We start from the raw sequence: 16,117 nt of genomic DNA, 5'->3' as shown, positions 1-16,117 counted from the left end.
TAGATATCCTGTGTCTGTCTCAAACTTAATGAAAAAGCCTTCAGTGTTCACCATTAAGTGTAATGTTTAACGTACACGTTTCTAGATAACCATTTTAAAAATCAGATTAAGAAAGTTATTTTTCTTTGGATGCATAAAAAGCAGTTCTAAGAGGGAAGTTCATAGCTATATAGTACTACCTCAAGAAACAAGAAACATTCCAAATAAACAATCTAACTCTACACCTAAAGGAACTATAAAAAGAACAAAACTCAGAGTAAACAGAAGGAAATAAGTAAGATTGAAGCTGAAATAAACAAAATAGAAATTTAAAAAATAGAAAAAAAAATCAATGAAACTAAAAGCTGATTCTTTGAAAAGACAAACAAAATTGACAAACCTCTTGCCAAACTCAGCAAGAAAAAAAGAGAGCCCAAAGAAAATTATAAAAAGAAGTTAGAATCGACACCACAGAAATACAAAGATCATTAAAGAATACTATGAACAATTATATGCCAACAAATTCAGCAATCTAGAAAAAATGGATAAATTTCTAGAAGCATGTAACCTTCCAAGGCTGAACCAAGAAGAAATAGAAAATCTAAACAGATTGGTCACTAGCAATACAACTGAAGTAGTAATCCAAAAAAAAGAAAAAAAAAAACTCCCAAGAAACAGGATTCAACAATAGAAGGAACATACCTCAAAATAATAAATGCCACATGTGACAAACCCACAGCTACTATCACACTCCATAGTGAAAAGCTGACAGCTTTTCCTTTAAGATCAGGAACAAGACAAAGATGTTCACTATCACTACTTCTATTCAACATAGTATTGAAAGTACTAGCCACAGTAACCAGAGAAGAAGAAGAAATAAAAGGCATCCAAATAAAAAAGGAAGAAGTAAAATTCTCATTATTTGTATATGACATTATACTATATTTTGAAAACCCTAGAGTCCACAGAAAAATTATTAGAACTAAAAAATGAATTCAATAAAGTTTCAGAATATAAAATCAACATACAGAAATCTCTTGTGTTTCTATAAACCGATAATGAATAATCAGAGAAAAAATTAAGAAAATCTCATTTACGATTACATCAAAAAGTATAATACCTAGGAATAAATTTAACCAAAGAGGTAAAAGAGCTGTACTCTAAAAACCATAAGATATTAAATAAATTGAAGAGGATATAAATAAATTAAGGATATACCACACTCATGGATTGGAAGGACTAATATTGTTAAAATGTCCTTACTGCCTGAAGCAAAATAGATCCAATGCAATTCCTATTAAAATAACAATGGAATGCTTTTGAGAACTAGAACTAATCCTAAAATGTACCCACAAAAGATTCCAAATAGCCAAAGAAACCTTCACAAAATGGGTGGTATCATGCTCCCCAATTTCAAACTATATTACAAAGTGACAATAATCAAAACAGTATTGTACTGGCATAAAAAGATATAGAGATCAATGGATTAGAATAAAGAGCCAAGAAATAAATACTTACAATAAGGTAAAGACAGTTTTTTCAATAAGGGGTATTGGAAAACTGGACAGATACATACAAAAAAAGTTGGATCGCTCTCTTAAACCCTGTACAAAAGTAAACTCAAAATGGATTAAAGACTTAAATGTTGAACCTGAAACCATAAAACTCCTAGAAGAAAACATAGGCAGTAAACTGACATCATTTTAGCAATATCTTTTGGACTTGGACAAAAACAACAAAAACAATGGGACTATATCAAACTGAAAAGTTTTTGCACAGCAAAGGAAACCACCAATAAAACAAAAAGACAATGTACTGAATAGGAGAAGACATTCGCGAAGGATAGATATGATAAGGGGTTAATATCCAAAATATGTAAAGAATTCATATAACTTAACACCAATAAAAGAGATAATCCAATTAAAAAGGGGGAAGAGGACCCAAATAGACATTTCTCCAAAAAGAACATACAGATGGCCAAAAGACATATGGAATTATGTTCAACATCATAAGAGGAATAAAAATCAAAACCGCAATGAGATATGGGTGAAAAAGTCTGAAGGGATTAAGTGCATTTGGTAGTTGCAAAATAGTCATGGTGATATGAAGTACAGCATTTTGAATATAGTCAATAATACTGTAATAACTATCTAGTGCCAGGTGGGTACTAGACAAATCAAGGGATCACTTTGTAAATTATATAAATGTCTAACCACTATGCTGTACACCTGAAACTAATAGAAAATAATGTTGAATGTCAATTCTAATTGAAAAATAAAAATTAAAAATAAAACAATGAGATCTCACCTCAGGCCTATCAGAATGGTTATCGTTGAAAAATCAACAAATAAGTTGATTTTTGGCAAGGATGTGGAGAAAAGGGAACTCTCATACACTATTGGTGGGATTGTAAATTGGTGTAGCTACTATGGAAAACAGTATAGAGTTTCCTCAGAAATTTTAAAATAGAACCATTATACAACCCAGCAATTTTACTTCTGGATATTTATCCAAAGAAAATAAAAGCACTAACTCAAAAAGATACATGCATCCCTATATTTACTACAGGATTACTTACAATAGCTAAGATACAAAGCAACCTAAGTATTCAACAACAGATGAATGGCTAAAGCAGATGTGATATACATTTACAAGGGAATATTACTCAACCATGAAAAAGAACGAAATCTTACCATTTACAACAACATAGATGAACCAAGAGGGTATATTATGCTAAGTGAAATAAGACAGAGAAAGATAAATACTGTATCATTTCACTTATATGTAGAATATAAAAAACAAACAAAACAAATGAATAAACAAAACAAAACCATCCCCACAGATACAAAGAACAAGCTAATGGTTGCTAAAGGGAAGAGGCAATGAAGGAGATGGGGAAGAAAAACGAACTGTTCCCTATTTCACCTTCTGATGGCACCTGGTATTCCTTGGATTGTGGTAATGTATTTCCAATCTCTGCCTCCATCCTCACATAGCCTTCTTCTCTCTCTGTGCCTCAAATCTCTTTCTCCTTTCTTTTGTAAGGATACCAGTCACAGGATTTAGGGCCCATCCCAAATCCAAAATGACCTTTATCTCAAGATTCTTAACTTAATTACATCTACAAAGATCATATTTCCAAACGAGGTCACTATATTAGTTTGCTGGGTCTGCCCTCAAAAAATACTACAACTAATTTAAACAACAGAAATTTACTGTTTCATAGTTCTGGAGGCTAGAAGTCAGATGGTGTCAGCAGGAGTGGTTTATTTTAAGGACGGTAGAAGAATCTGTCTGTCCCCTAGCTTCTGGTTTTTGCAGCCAATCTGGTACTCATCGGTTTGAAGAATAACTCTGACCTCAGTCTTCATCTTCATATGGTGTTCACCCTCTGTGCATGCTTCTGTGTCCAAATTTCCCTTTATAAGGACACCAGAAATACTGAAGTAGGGCCCATCCTAATCACCTCTCCTTAACTAATTACATCTGCGACAACCCTGTTTCCAAATAAGCTCACATTCTGAAGTACTAGGGGTTAGGACTTCAACATACGAGTTCTGCAGGACACAATTCAACCCAAAACAGTGTTTTGCCTGCATAATTTCTGATGAAAAGTCAGCTGCAATTCTTATCCTTGTTCTTCTAAAGAAAGATGGTTTTCTTTGTCTTTTTGCAAAATTTTCTGTCTTTGGTCTTCTGCAGTTTAAATATGTTATGCTTCATTGTTTAGTTTTTGATATTTACCCTGCTTGGTGTTCTCCTGCTTGCAATTCCTGGATATGTGGTTTGGTCTTGTCATTAACTTTAGATAATTCTCAGGTACTATTACTTCAAATATTTTTTCTGCTCCATTCTCTCTTTCATTCCTCCGAGTAATTCAATTGCACCTGTGATACATCATCTGAAATTGACCTGAAATTCTTGGATCTGCTGTTCTTTTTTTTCTCTCTCTCTCTTTGCATTTGTTTATAAAGTTAATCTGCCTAAGCTTGCTGATTCTATTCTCTCTTCAGCCATGCCTAGTCTACTCATGAGCCTATGCTTCATTTAAGTTACAGTGTTTTTGATTCATAACATTTACTTTTGCTTCTTCTCTAAGAATTTGCATTTCTCTGCTTATATTACCCATGTGTTCTTGTATGTTTTCTACTTTATTCATCAAAGGCTTTAAAATATTAATCATAGTTATTTAAGACATTTGTAACATCTTTGTCATATTTGAGCCTAGTTCTCTGATGGTTTGTCTCTTAAGAGTGTTTTTCTTAGCATGTCTGGTAATTTTTTGTTGCAACCTGGACATGATTTATCAGGTATTAGGACCTGAAGTAAACAATTCAGGACCTTTATTGAGAGGTGTTATGTTAATCTGGCTAAGAGTTGGACTATATTTAATGTCTGCTAGAGTTGTAGGTGCCAGAGGCCTCAAAATTCTTCTGTGTCCTTGTTTTTGTCTCCTCTGTTGACTTCTGGCTTTAAGTACTCCTCCTCAGAGAGAGTCTATGCCTTATAACTGTAACCCACTGCTCTTGTACTAGAGTCCTCCTGTTGGTGTGGTGGTAAAATGTGGGGGAAGCGGAAGCATGTCTACTATAGCTGCATAATCTATCATAATCTTATGATTAAATCTCAGTCTTTTAGTGGGTCTGTGTTCTTGGTCTATGGCCTTAACAAGTGTTTCTTATTTTCCAACCCATCCCATCTTAGGTGAGACAGAAAGGCTATAGGGGGCAGGAGTGGGAGAACTGCTCTTCTCCCAGGTGGAATAAGACTCTGTTAGAGTCTCTACCCCTGAAGAGGAAGCCTTGGTATATAGGCAATGCTCTGGGCTTACTTCATACAGATTACCCTTCCCCTTCCAGGCCAGAGCCACCAGGGTTCCTTCTGGACTCTTCACTGTGAGAACCTAGTGAGTTACCTAGAAGTAAAGTCCATGAAAGTATGGGGACTTCCTAAGACTGTGGCTCCCAGTTTTTCACTCTCAAGCTAATCCACACTCAGCTTCAAGCAGTTCATCAAAATTATCATTTAGGTCTTCCTACCAGTTACTTTATGGTTACTATGGCTTCTGCTCCAGGTAAGTAGATCTTGGCAGTGACTCTCTGGATTTGCCTGTCTCTCCATATTTTGGGGTGGCAGTTTACCCTACATCCTCAATTCTCTGATAGGTTCATAGAAAGTCCCACTAATGTTTTTAATGGTATGATGATTTTTTTTTGTTGTAATTTATACATGTAGTTGTTGCAATGAGAATAATGATCAGCCAACTATCTACTTACTACATGCTCCTTAACAGAGAAGACTCCCACCTCTTTCTATTGCCCTTAATCTTTTATATTCCAGTACTCTACTAGAGTTAAGTGCTATAGAAAATGGTTTAAAAAATGATTTTCCCACTTCTGCCAAGAATGCTATATTGCTAGTACCATTCTAGATGCACAGGGGTTAAATTATTACACAAAATGAATGGCCTAGCCACTTTACCCCTTAATATTTTAATGTGTATTTTATAGAATAAGGATATTTCTTACATACTGCAAAATAGTTATCACGTTCAGGAAATTCTTCATTGGTACAATACTTTTATATAATCTACCATCGATAGTTAAGTTTTCTCAATTGTCCCAATAATTTTTTCCCTCCGAAAGAATTCTGATATAGATTATATATTAATTAGTTATCATATATCTTTTGTCTATCTATCTTTAACAGTTCTTCAGCCTTTCTTGACTTTCATAACATTGTTTTTTTTTTTTTTAAAGAATACAGCCCAGTGGCCATTTTTTAATATCTTTCTGATTTTGGCTTTGTCTGATGTTTCCTCATGATTAAATTCAAGTTATGCATCCCTAGCCAGAACTACAAAGTGATACTGTATCCTTCTCACAGGCTACATTAGTTCTGATTATTCAGGCAAGGTTATTGTCTGGCTCTCTACCACATATTTAAGACCATACAAATATCCTGTTTTCATCAAACTCATAAATCCTGACCCCAGATTTTTACACATTGATGATTCCTGCCCAATTAATCTTTACTATGATTATTACGATGATTTTCTAATTTCACCGCTCATTCCACATTTATTAATCAGCATTCTATTGTATGAAAAAGTCCACCCTTTCTTCTTTTCCTTCTCTCTCTCTCTAGCATGGACTAATGACTTCCTATGTTGTCAGTGCTTTATTGCTGTCCTTAGTTATTTCAATGCTCAAATAGCCCCAAATTTGATCAGTGGAGCCTCTTCAAACTAGCTCCTTTTGATATGTCCTCATTTTTCTTTCTTTCTTTCTTTTTTTGAACACCTCCTTTCTTTCTGGTAACATTAAGGTGTTCCAGGTTCATCTTATCCCTTCTCTTCTCCAGCCCCAAAGATCAGCCATTTTTCCAAAGATCTCTGGTTCCTTTCTGTAGTGCCAGGAGTACTCTCAGCTACTAGGAAAAGTGTGAGTCTAGACCTGTCATATCCAATTTGGTAGCCATTTTCCGCTTGTGGCTATTTAAAATAAAATTAATAAAAATGAAATAAATTAAAATTCAGTTCCTCAGTTGCACTAGCTACATTTCACGTGCTCAATAATTACATGTATTTAACAGTTACCATATTAGGTAGCACAGATATTTATAGAACATTCCTATCATTACAGAAAGTTCTACTGGATATTACTGTTCTAGACCTTTTCACAGGACAAATTTAGGAAACACACACATACACACAGGCTCATAAGTTCTCACTTTCCATTGTCTTTTAAATATCTTCCTATGTTCCACTATATTAATTCTTTCACACATTAAACATTTATTAAGCACAAACTATTGGACACTTACTGTTCAAGACCCTATAGATTCAGAAATATATATCCCTGTTCTCTAAACATTTACAATGTAATGAGAAGACAAGAAATATAAATGATTATAATGTATTGTTATTACATTAGGATGCTATATCAATATACACCCCCTAGTGGGGATGCCAAGGAAGGGTTCCTGAGATAAATGACATTTATTAAGCTTATAAAAGTAAACAACTGTTACCCTGGCAATTTAAAGATTATTGGGGGGTGGAAGTATTTGCTATTCTCCATCATATTTTTTCAATCTTTGTTCCAATTATTCATTTAAAATGCTTTATTATCTACCTCATACCCTTTCAAAATTCTGTTTATCTTTCAAATCCCATCTATTATAATACATTTCTTAATACCTCTAACCAGACAAAAACAACCCCAAAATATATTGTTTTACTGATGTCAAGCACATAAAAGATTTAGTTTACTTTTATTGTTATCAATATAATGAGTAAGAACATGGGCTTTGGAATCAGACTTCTTACTTACTTGCTGTATGACTTTAGGCAAGCTACTTAATCTCTCTAAACCTCGATTTCAGCATCTAAAGGTATAATTAATAATACCTCATAGTTATAAGTTTAAAATTAAATAAAACAATGTACTGAAAATGCTTAGCATTGTGACTGGAATATGAAAAATTATATGGTGTACTAGTAATAATAATCTTACACTTGTTTCTTTATTTACTACAAGTTTTAAATTTGTCACACCTTTCCTGGCCAATTTTTACATTATGAAGGCATATATATACATATGTATATGTATATATATGTATATCCATATGTATATGTATATGTACATATATTTACATTTTAGTAACATCTGGCAAACTCCCTAAATTTTTCAAGCAGATTCCTTCCAGTCAGTATATTATTGCATATTTATATGTAAAATATTTTACATAGACAATTTCATGTATAACTATGAAATTACAAAAGCAATTTAAAAATATTATTTATTGCTTGTGGCCACTTTAAATAAAAATAATTAAGTATGACTTCATATATAAAAACTTCAAATGAAAATATTTTCCCATTAGGTTGATTATGTAAAATTTCTAAAAATTATGAAATAATACTTGATTAGAAAAAATATTTCACATCCTAATAATATGTGAACTATGAAATGGTAAAAATCAATCTATTAATAAAAACTAATTTGTCGGAATCCACATTCCTATTTATAATTGGATTCTATAAAATCATACTTAAAATTGGTTTAAAATTGAAACAAAGCATCTCGATTTTTATATAAATATATTTTAAAATACTTAATGTAGTAATAATCAGAAGTAATACTAAATGATAGCATCCAGAATTTTTCCTTGCCATATTTTTAAAAAATATAATAGGAAAAAAGCATGTCATACAACAAGAACTAGAGATAACTCATTTTGCCCTTCATCATAGTTTGATATGCACTGAAAGATGTATGCCTAACATTTCGCTAGCAAATGAAAAATATGCTTTTCCAAATAAATGCATTTAGTGAAGTTTATTTAATTTGTAAAAAGTGTAAGCATGGACATCTTAAATTGCATTGCTTATATTCTACAAAAAGGAAATGGAACACTCACCAAGTTTAAAAAATACCAAATCTAAAAAGGAAAGCAATGTCATTTCTTCCAAAATAACTGACAGCTGTGCAGATATTTTCTTTACTAAGCAAAAGACAAATATGAGGTAAAGTTATGTTTTCCTTATTATTACTCTTACCAGTAAAATTTTAAAAATCACCTTGATATGTTATTTTCCTTCAGATTAGTTTAAGCATAATAGTGGATTAAAAAATTGGAGATATGAGAAATTTCAGAATATACTGCTATGTTTAAAAATTTATTAAATCCTATTAATATACTGTCAATACCTATCAGTCATTTATAAACTATACATTTAAAACTTCCTAGATGTAATTGTTCTAAATAATGGTGTACATTCCATATCCTTATGAAATATATAGTCAGTAAAACCTTTGTTCATGTTTTCCCAAAGGCAACCTTACCTTTGGAGTCCAATAAAAAGTAGGGCTCAATCTGTAGAGTTTTCGTTTGTGGAAACTCTGAAGTGGCCTTGTTCGAGCCGCTGTACTCATGATAGTCAAGGATGGAGATTTCAATCTTGTCCTGTCTTTTCTCCTTTTCTTACTGTGCTTCTGGTTAAGTAACCAGCTACCGGAGGAAGAGAGCTCATCTAAATTCTCTGATGCACTGAAATGCCATGAAATAATTGGGGAGTGGAAGGAATAAAACAAAACAAACAAACAAAAAAGACAAAGAAAACTAAATGTAAATTGTCTTGATCTATAGGAAGAATATTAATTTTAGCTAATTTTGTGGTAACAGTTGGTGAAAGAATCAATATTAATGGGGAATTACATATTCAAGTTGTGAAAACAGTTTCTACTTCTATTTTCTCCTGCAAAACAAATATCTCATAGGTTAGAAATGCTCATATGAGTTCACTAGTACAATGTAAATGTTCTTTATAAATCCATAATTCGTGAATATTACAGTGTTGCAACTATTTACATCAAATTCTTTTTGGTTATGGGTGAGATTAAACAAGCACTATATAACACTGCAGTGAATTTTGAAACAAAAATGCAGTCCTACTATATTCAGGAATTTTTTTAACTTCTAATGATATAGAAGTCACAATGATAAACAGATCACACAAACTACATGTGAAAAAAGCATACTAACTTTATTATCAGTCTTAAACATTATATTCAAATATCAAAACATCAGAACATCAAGAGGAAGTTAATGCTCATGGCTGCATAAAGTTAACTTTCTTTATACCAGTATATTATATATAAAATAATTAAGCTTCTTAGGCACTATCTCATACCAATTTCAACCTTATTTACATAGACAGAAGCTAGTCAATGTAATATTCTAAAATCAACAAGTTAATTTCCTATATGTGATATAAAAGTTCTAATCACCGTAAGTTCTAAATGTGCTATCTGGTTCAAGTAGAGTAGAATAAGTGTTTAATGGTAAACGTAATTTTTTTTTTATAGCACTATCATTGGTTTTAAATCATATTTATTTATGGCTGCTGTAAAATATTCTGTTTGCTTGTGGACGAAACAAATAATTCAAGAATGTTTTACACAGTAATAAGAAATCAAAAATAAAGGTACCTGAATGACTTACGTTGCCAAAACGAAAGAGAATAATTAAATATGAATTCAGTGCCTACCATATATTCAACGAATATATGATTGAGTATATGTACTATTGGCCAGACCAATATAGGGAAAAAAGCTGATAACTATTTCACTGTAAAAATATTAACTTTAGTTGCAGAGAGCTTTAGTCAAGAATGTTTTAAGTCTCAGTTAATAAACGTTCTACATATCTTCTATCTGAGAAAGGTTTAATACTACTCTCAAATTAACAGATCCAATTCATATCCTGATACTACTTTCTGTGACATATCATATGTATTACTACAGAAAACTAAGTGCATCAGTGCTAAGTAACAGTTTGCTCTTGAGAAACCATCCATGGAGCTGGGCTATCATGTCAAAGGTGAGCCGAAAGCATAGATGATAGTGAATATCAAGTTAGGCACTGAACAGGTCAGGTAGCTGACACCTAAGTGAGTCAAGGTCAGGAAGAAGACAAGTGTCAGAAAGTAGTTGGTATCAGAGGTGATGAAGTCAGAAAGCTAGAATCCAGGAATGTAGGAGTAAATTCGGCACTAAGATTCTTCATCCAGAAAGCTGGAGACACCTTTAGGCAGATTACATTGCTCCTTAAAAGTAAAAAGTTTTGCTTGGGTAGTGTCTAGGGAAAATGAAGAGCTCTCATCTAGCAGCCTGAGGAAACAGATGACTAACTTCTATTTACAACTCTTTAATTGTTAATGAGCTCTTAATTACCCCCTCCCCTCAGAGGCTTAGTCCTAAAGAACATGAGCCACCATTTCCTTATTGAATAACAGTACACAGCTTTTGAACAGGCTAGAGGCTCATAGGCTGGTTTAAAGAAAAGCCTGTCAAGTCTGTGACCAGTTAGGAACGTGGCCGCACAGCAAAAGGTGAGCTGCCGGTTGGGAGCAAAGCTTTCTCTCTCTCGGCAGCCGCTCCCCAATACTAGCATCACAGCTTCAGCTCTACCTCAGACCATCAGGCATTAGATTCTCAAAGGAGCACCAGTCCTTGGTGCCAAAAAGGTTGGGGACCACTCATTTATGTCACTAAATGTTACATTTTCAAGTTTCTAAGGTGGCTGATATTATCATAAGAAAAAAAGTTTCGTTTTACTCTGTTTCCCTGCGGGAGCCAGCCGGCTAAAGTCGATCAGTGCCTGAAAGAGGGGGGTGAAGCCTAAGGGAAAAAAGAGAAGACAGGAAAGATCTTTTTGGGAGGGCATATAGTCAGAGCTGTAGCCCAGAGTTTATTTAGCATAGCCTTTTTATGTGATTTTTGAATACCATAATCAATCACCACATTACCATAGCAAAGCACACCATACATATCTAAAACAATGCTTGTCAATTACATAAGATCCTACATGTTCTTGTTTCCATGGTAGTATAGCATTCCATAACCTTAAAAGGTGACTTTATGAGGCTTATCAAGGTGACCATTGTTTTAAACTCATCAGCCATAGCATGGCTTTTAGCTACGTGACATCTTCAGTGCCTCATAATGGCTTCTCAAAATGGCTCCCGACATTTCCCACCGCAAACAATGCATCCTTAGATGACTACTAATACTTTCGGATTACTATGGATCTTTGCAAAGTGTCATCAAAAGTTATCCTTCTCAAATAAATGAGGGAATTTACTGAAATTGAAAGATGTGGATCTGTTTATGTTGCAACCAATCAAGGTATAAAGCACATTATTTTCATTAAAGTTAATCTGGTGCATAAACTATTTTTATAAATAATGAGGTTGTAAAGAATTAATCTTAAGTGACAGATAAATTAACTTATTTTGCAGTGTTTATACTAGAGACAGTCAATTGAGAAACCTCATTAAAAAGCAGAATAAGAGGAAAATTATGTTTCCTCAGAAGATAATGATAGAATATCTAGAAACTAAGTATTAAGTAAAAGATGAACTTAAGACAAAGATATCATTAATAAAGCAATATAAGCCACTATCGTCATAAGATATTCTTAAAAAAAAAAAGTCATAATAAGAGGAGGAGTAAGAGGTGAAGAAGAAAAAAATATTTCAATGAGAGATATGACTTAGTATTCCCACTCAGGTACACCTGGGAAACTCTAGAAACTCATGCAATGGGCTACTGTCAAGTACTGTCATAATTATTGACAATTATATAATTAATTATCTTTGGACTTTTGAAATAGCAAGCTTACAAGTGGAATAGTACCAGGGGAGGCAACAAATTGCACTACTTTATATTTCTAACTGGAAGCTTTTGCTCAGAGAACAATAAAAATCCTCCAAAAAACAGCCCAAATCCTTTGTTATAAGCAGATAGCATAATCTGGCTTTACAATAAATTATATAATTGAGGAAGGAACAGTGAGGGTTGGTTTTTAGACTTATACCTTTCTCCATGTCCAAGACATTTTGTGCCAGGATTACTCCAATAGCTTTATTACTGGTCTCCCCTCATCCATATTCCCCATTCCCTCCAGCCCCTTCTATACTAATCTTTTGGGAAAACATCCTATCCTGCTATATCCTTTCCTCCCATCCCCACACTGCTTAAACTCCCTCAAAGCGCCCCCATTGCTCTTGAGAAAAAGTCTTAAATTCTTAGTGTAAAAGGTTCTGATCAGTCTGGCCCCTGCCATCACTCCTGTCTCATCTTGCAGGACACTCCCTCTTGTTACCTGTGTTGCAACCATACTACCTCCTTTCATTTCAAATAACTCTCTCTAAAATACATGTTATTTCTTTTCCTGGAATTTTCTCACATCCTCCTTCACCTACATAATTTCCAATAGTCACTTGGTTCTCAGTGCAAACACAAATTCCTCAGGAAAGCCCTAAGCCATTGCTTGCATTGTCTCTCCAAAGATTAGGTCAAATTCTCTTATGGGCTCTGATAGCACTGTTCACCTTTCCTTTATAGCATTGTTCATGGTGATAATTTTACATTTATTGTGTAATTTTCTGATTAAAGCTGGTCATTCTTTCTAGACGGTAAGCAGTACAGAGACTGTTTTGTTTACACTTGAATTTTTTCACTTATATTCTATTTGCTGTGGACAAAATAAATAATTCAAGAATGTTTTACACAGTAATAAGAAACCAAAAATAAAGATACATTATTTCATTTCTCTAATAGTTATTTAATGACTTCCTGAAATCACTGATTTTCTATCACAATCCTAGAACATCTTCGCAGTTTAGATACTTATCAATGATAACGAAAGGCATTCAATTTGCTTTTATAGAATATAAGTGAAAAACTTCTATGCTCTGATTACGGGAACCAAGGGCCTAGAAGTGAGTCAATTAATCTTTTAACCTGATAATTTATTATAAATCCCTACCCAAATCAACTTGTGCAAATATTATGTACTTATGACATAATTAATAAAAGATATTAGTTATGTATATAGGGATATATATTAACTAACTTATTGGTGTCATTTTGATGGTGATAGTAATGGTGGATGGATGTGGAAGAACAGTCTAATTTCAATCTTTTCCTTTTAAATCCAGTGAAAGATAGTCGAAAATTTTTCATAGCAAATTGTTTAAGTATTTAATAGCCTTTCCCTAAGCCAAATTGTATTTTCAGAAGAACTAAAATAAATATAATGCTCTATTCAAATGCTTTTAGTAAATAAAGAACTTTTGGACCTGGTTATAAATTTAGGATGCTAGAACCATAAAAGCATAGAAATGATTTCATTAAGTTATTTTTGTCTTTTATTCTCAAGGAATAGCAGAGACTAAGTATTCGACACAGAATTTTAAAATACTATTGTAGGCTAGTGGTTTAACATTTGTCCCACTTTCATCTATTCTTATATTTAAACACACCTAAAAAAAAAAAGTAGAAATCAATAATGGAGAAAAGAATGAGAATGTGCATTCTCAAAGAGATTATAATAACCCACCCCCCAGTTCCTCATAGACGTGTATACACAAATATCCACATCCACAATACTGCTTTGAACAGTGGCCTCATGCACCAGGAACCTCAAAATGTGATCTTATTTGGAATACAGTCCTTGCAGATATAATTAGGGAAGGTGAGGTCATACTGATTAGGATACGCCCAAAATCTAATCACTGATGTCCTTACAAGAGACAGAGAGACCCACTCAAGGAAGCATGTCACGTGAAGACAGGGGCAGGGACTGGAGAAAGGGTCTAACAACTGAAGGACATTGAGGACTGCCAGAAGTCACCGGAAACCAGGAAAAACAAAGCAGCCTTTTTCCCTAGAACCTTCAGTGAAAGCATGGCCCTGCCTGACACCTTGATTTTGAACTTCTAGCCTCCAGAATTGTGATAGAATATCTGTTATTTTAAGCCACCTAGTTAGTGGTGATTTGATAAAACAACACTAGGAAACTAACATATCCATAAAAGTACACACCTAAGAATCATTGTTTTTCTATGATTTGTAATCTTTATTTTAAGTTTCTCCTTTTCACCAATGGGAGTTCTTTGATGAATTCAACTGATAGCAACACATGTAGGCAGCAACCTTTTCTAAACTTTCCTTGATGCTCAAAGTCCTGCTGATGGTTGAATTTACTATCTTCCTTCCCTTGAGATGGTTTGGAAAATGAATGCATCACAACGCACTCAGATAACTCAATGGAATTTAAGATGACAGTAACCAATTTTTAAAAAATTTTATAAAACTGGAATTACATAGACTTACTAAAATGGCCCAGTAGGAGCATTATCTATCCTCCAAATGACAAAACTAAACACCTCTCTCAAATGACCAATAGATCAACATCCAGGCATTATCTGGTATATAGAAAACAGTGCCTACTCTGAGCACTAAGTGAAGGAACTATACCCCTTCCCCAAAAATACAAGTCTCTTCAACTCTAGAAATAAGAAAATATGTTGAAGTACACATTCTAAATAAAATGTTCTCTCTAAAAAAAAAAATTAAGGTACATACATATTCTGAAAAATTCAGGTATGTCTTAAATGCAGCCATTAAAATGGAAAAATATTGTAAGTATAAAAAGTTTCAAATATATTATTAAATAAGGTATAAAAGTACTTCCAATAGATCCCAGCTATGAAAATAATGTATAAAAATCATAGGACGGCAATAAACTTTGACCAATATAAGTGATTTCCACTTGGCTTTCTTAGTATTTTGTGAATTTTCCAATTTTCCTACAGTGAGCTTATATTATTTTTATAAGAAGAAAACAAAGTCATCTAAAAATTAGTCTTTTTTTTTAAATTAGAGACTTCTTAAAATTTTTAAATGGGTATTTGAGAATAAAAGACTTAGAAGATATAATAACCCAATGTAATATGAGCTTTGTTTAGATTCTGAGTCTAACAAATTAACCATAAAAAAAATAATTTTGAAACAACTAGGGAAATTTGAAAATGGATAGAGGTTCTTGGAGCATGAAAATTTCATGATAGTAACAAATTATGGCTAATAAGAATAATAAGCAGATGATAACGACATGACAGGTTACAAGAAAGCTTTCAAAGAAATATATATTAAAAGAAGTCCATAAGGAAAAAAACGTGTCAAGAAGGAAAATAGCTGAAATGAGTTGGCAAAACCTTGAGAACTGTTAAAGCTGGGAATATGGGGATTCATTTTTCTGTGCTTTCTACATGCCAAGGTTTTCCACAATAAAAGAGAGAAAAAGAAACCACTTTGGCAGTGCTGCCATTCTCATTTCTGGCTCTTAACTTCAAATAGACTTTTTAAAGCATAAGAACAAAGGGACTAAGAAGCCAAGTTGATAGCTTTATTTTTCTAAGAATTGAGACATAGTTTGTCAAACATTTCTAGCTAATATATAGTTTGGGAGATATAGTTAAGATTCTTCAATATAATCTCTAAATTGTTTTACTGACATATGAGATATAGACAGTTCGAAATTGAGACTTTTTATTTTACTAATCTCTATTTTTGGTTTTAAAGAAAAATTTGGAAATAAAAGTTGAACTAAAAAAAAGCTATAGTATTTTTAAAATCCTATCATCTAAACACAAATAGGCCTTCCATTAAAATTTTGACTTAAGTCCTTCGAAACTTACTATACAATGATTTTGTTATCTTGATTTTTTCCCCTTAACATTCCAAAATAAGCATGTTCCCAGGATTGCATACTTTCTATACAC

The 16,117-nt window shown here is 33.1% G+C and overlaps 1 protein-coding gene across 11 annotated transcripts in view; it reads right to left on the bottom strand.

The window, feature by feature from the left end:
• The window catches only part of KANSL1L (KAT8 regulatory NSL complex subunit 1 like), a 100,883-nt gene that overhangs the window by 27,360 nt on the left and 57,406 nt on the right, over positions 1-16,117 (bottom strand). For all 11 annotated transcript variants that reach the window (XM_016158591.2, XM_016158593.2, XM_016158594.2 and 8 more), the window contains one exon: positions 8,829-9,033. In XM_016158591.2, coding sequence (XP_016014077.2) covers positions 8,829-9,033 — 205 coding nt within the window. The remainder of the gene's footprint in view (positions 1-8,828; positions 9,034-16,117) is intronic.

Source organism: Rousettus aegyptiacus, unplaced genomic scaffold (assembly GCF_014176215.1).
Source record: "Rousettus aegyptiacus isolate mRouAeg1 unplaced genomic scaffold, mRouAeg1.p scaffold_m13_p_2, whole genome shotgun sequence".
NCBI lineage: Eukaryota > Metazoa > Chordata > Mammalia > Chiroptera > Pteropodidae > Rousettus > Rousettus aegyptiacus.
This window is presented reverse-complemented; position numbering and strand designations above follow the sequence as displayed.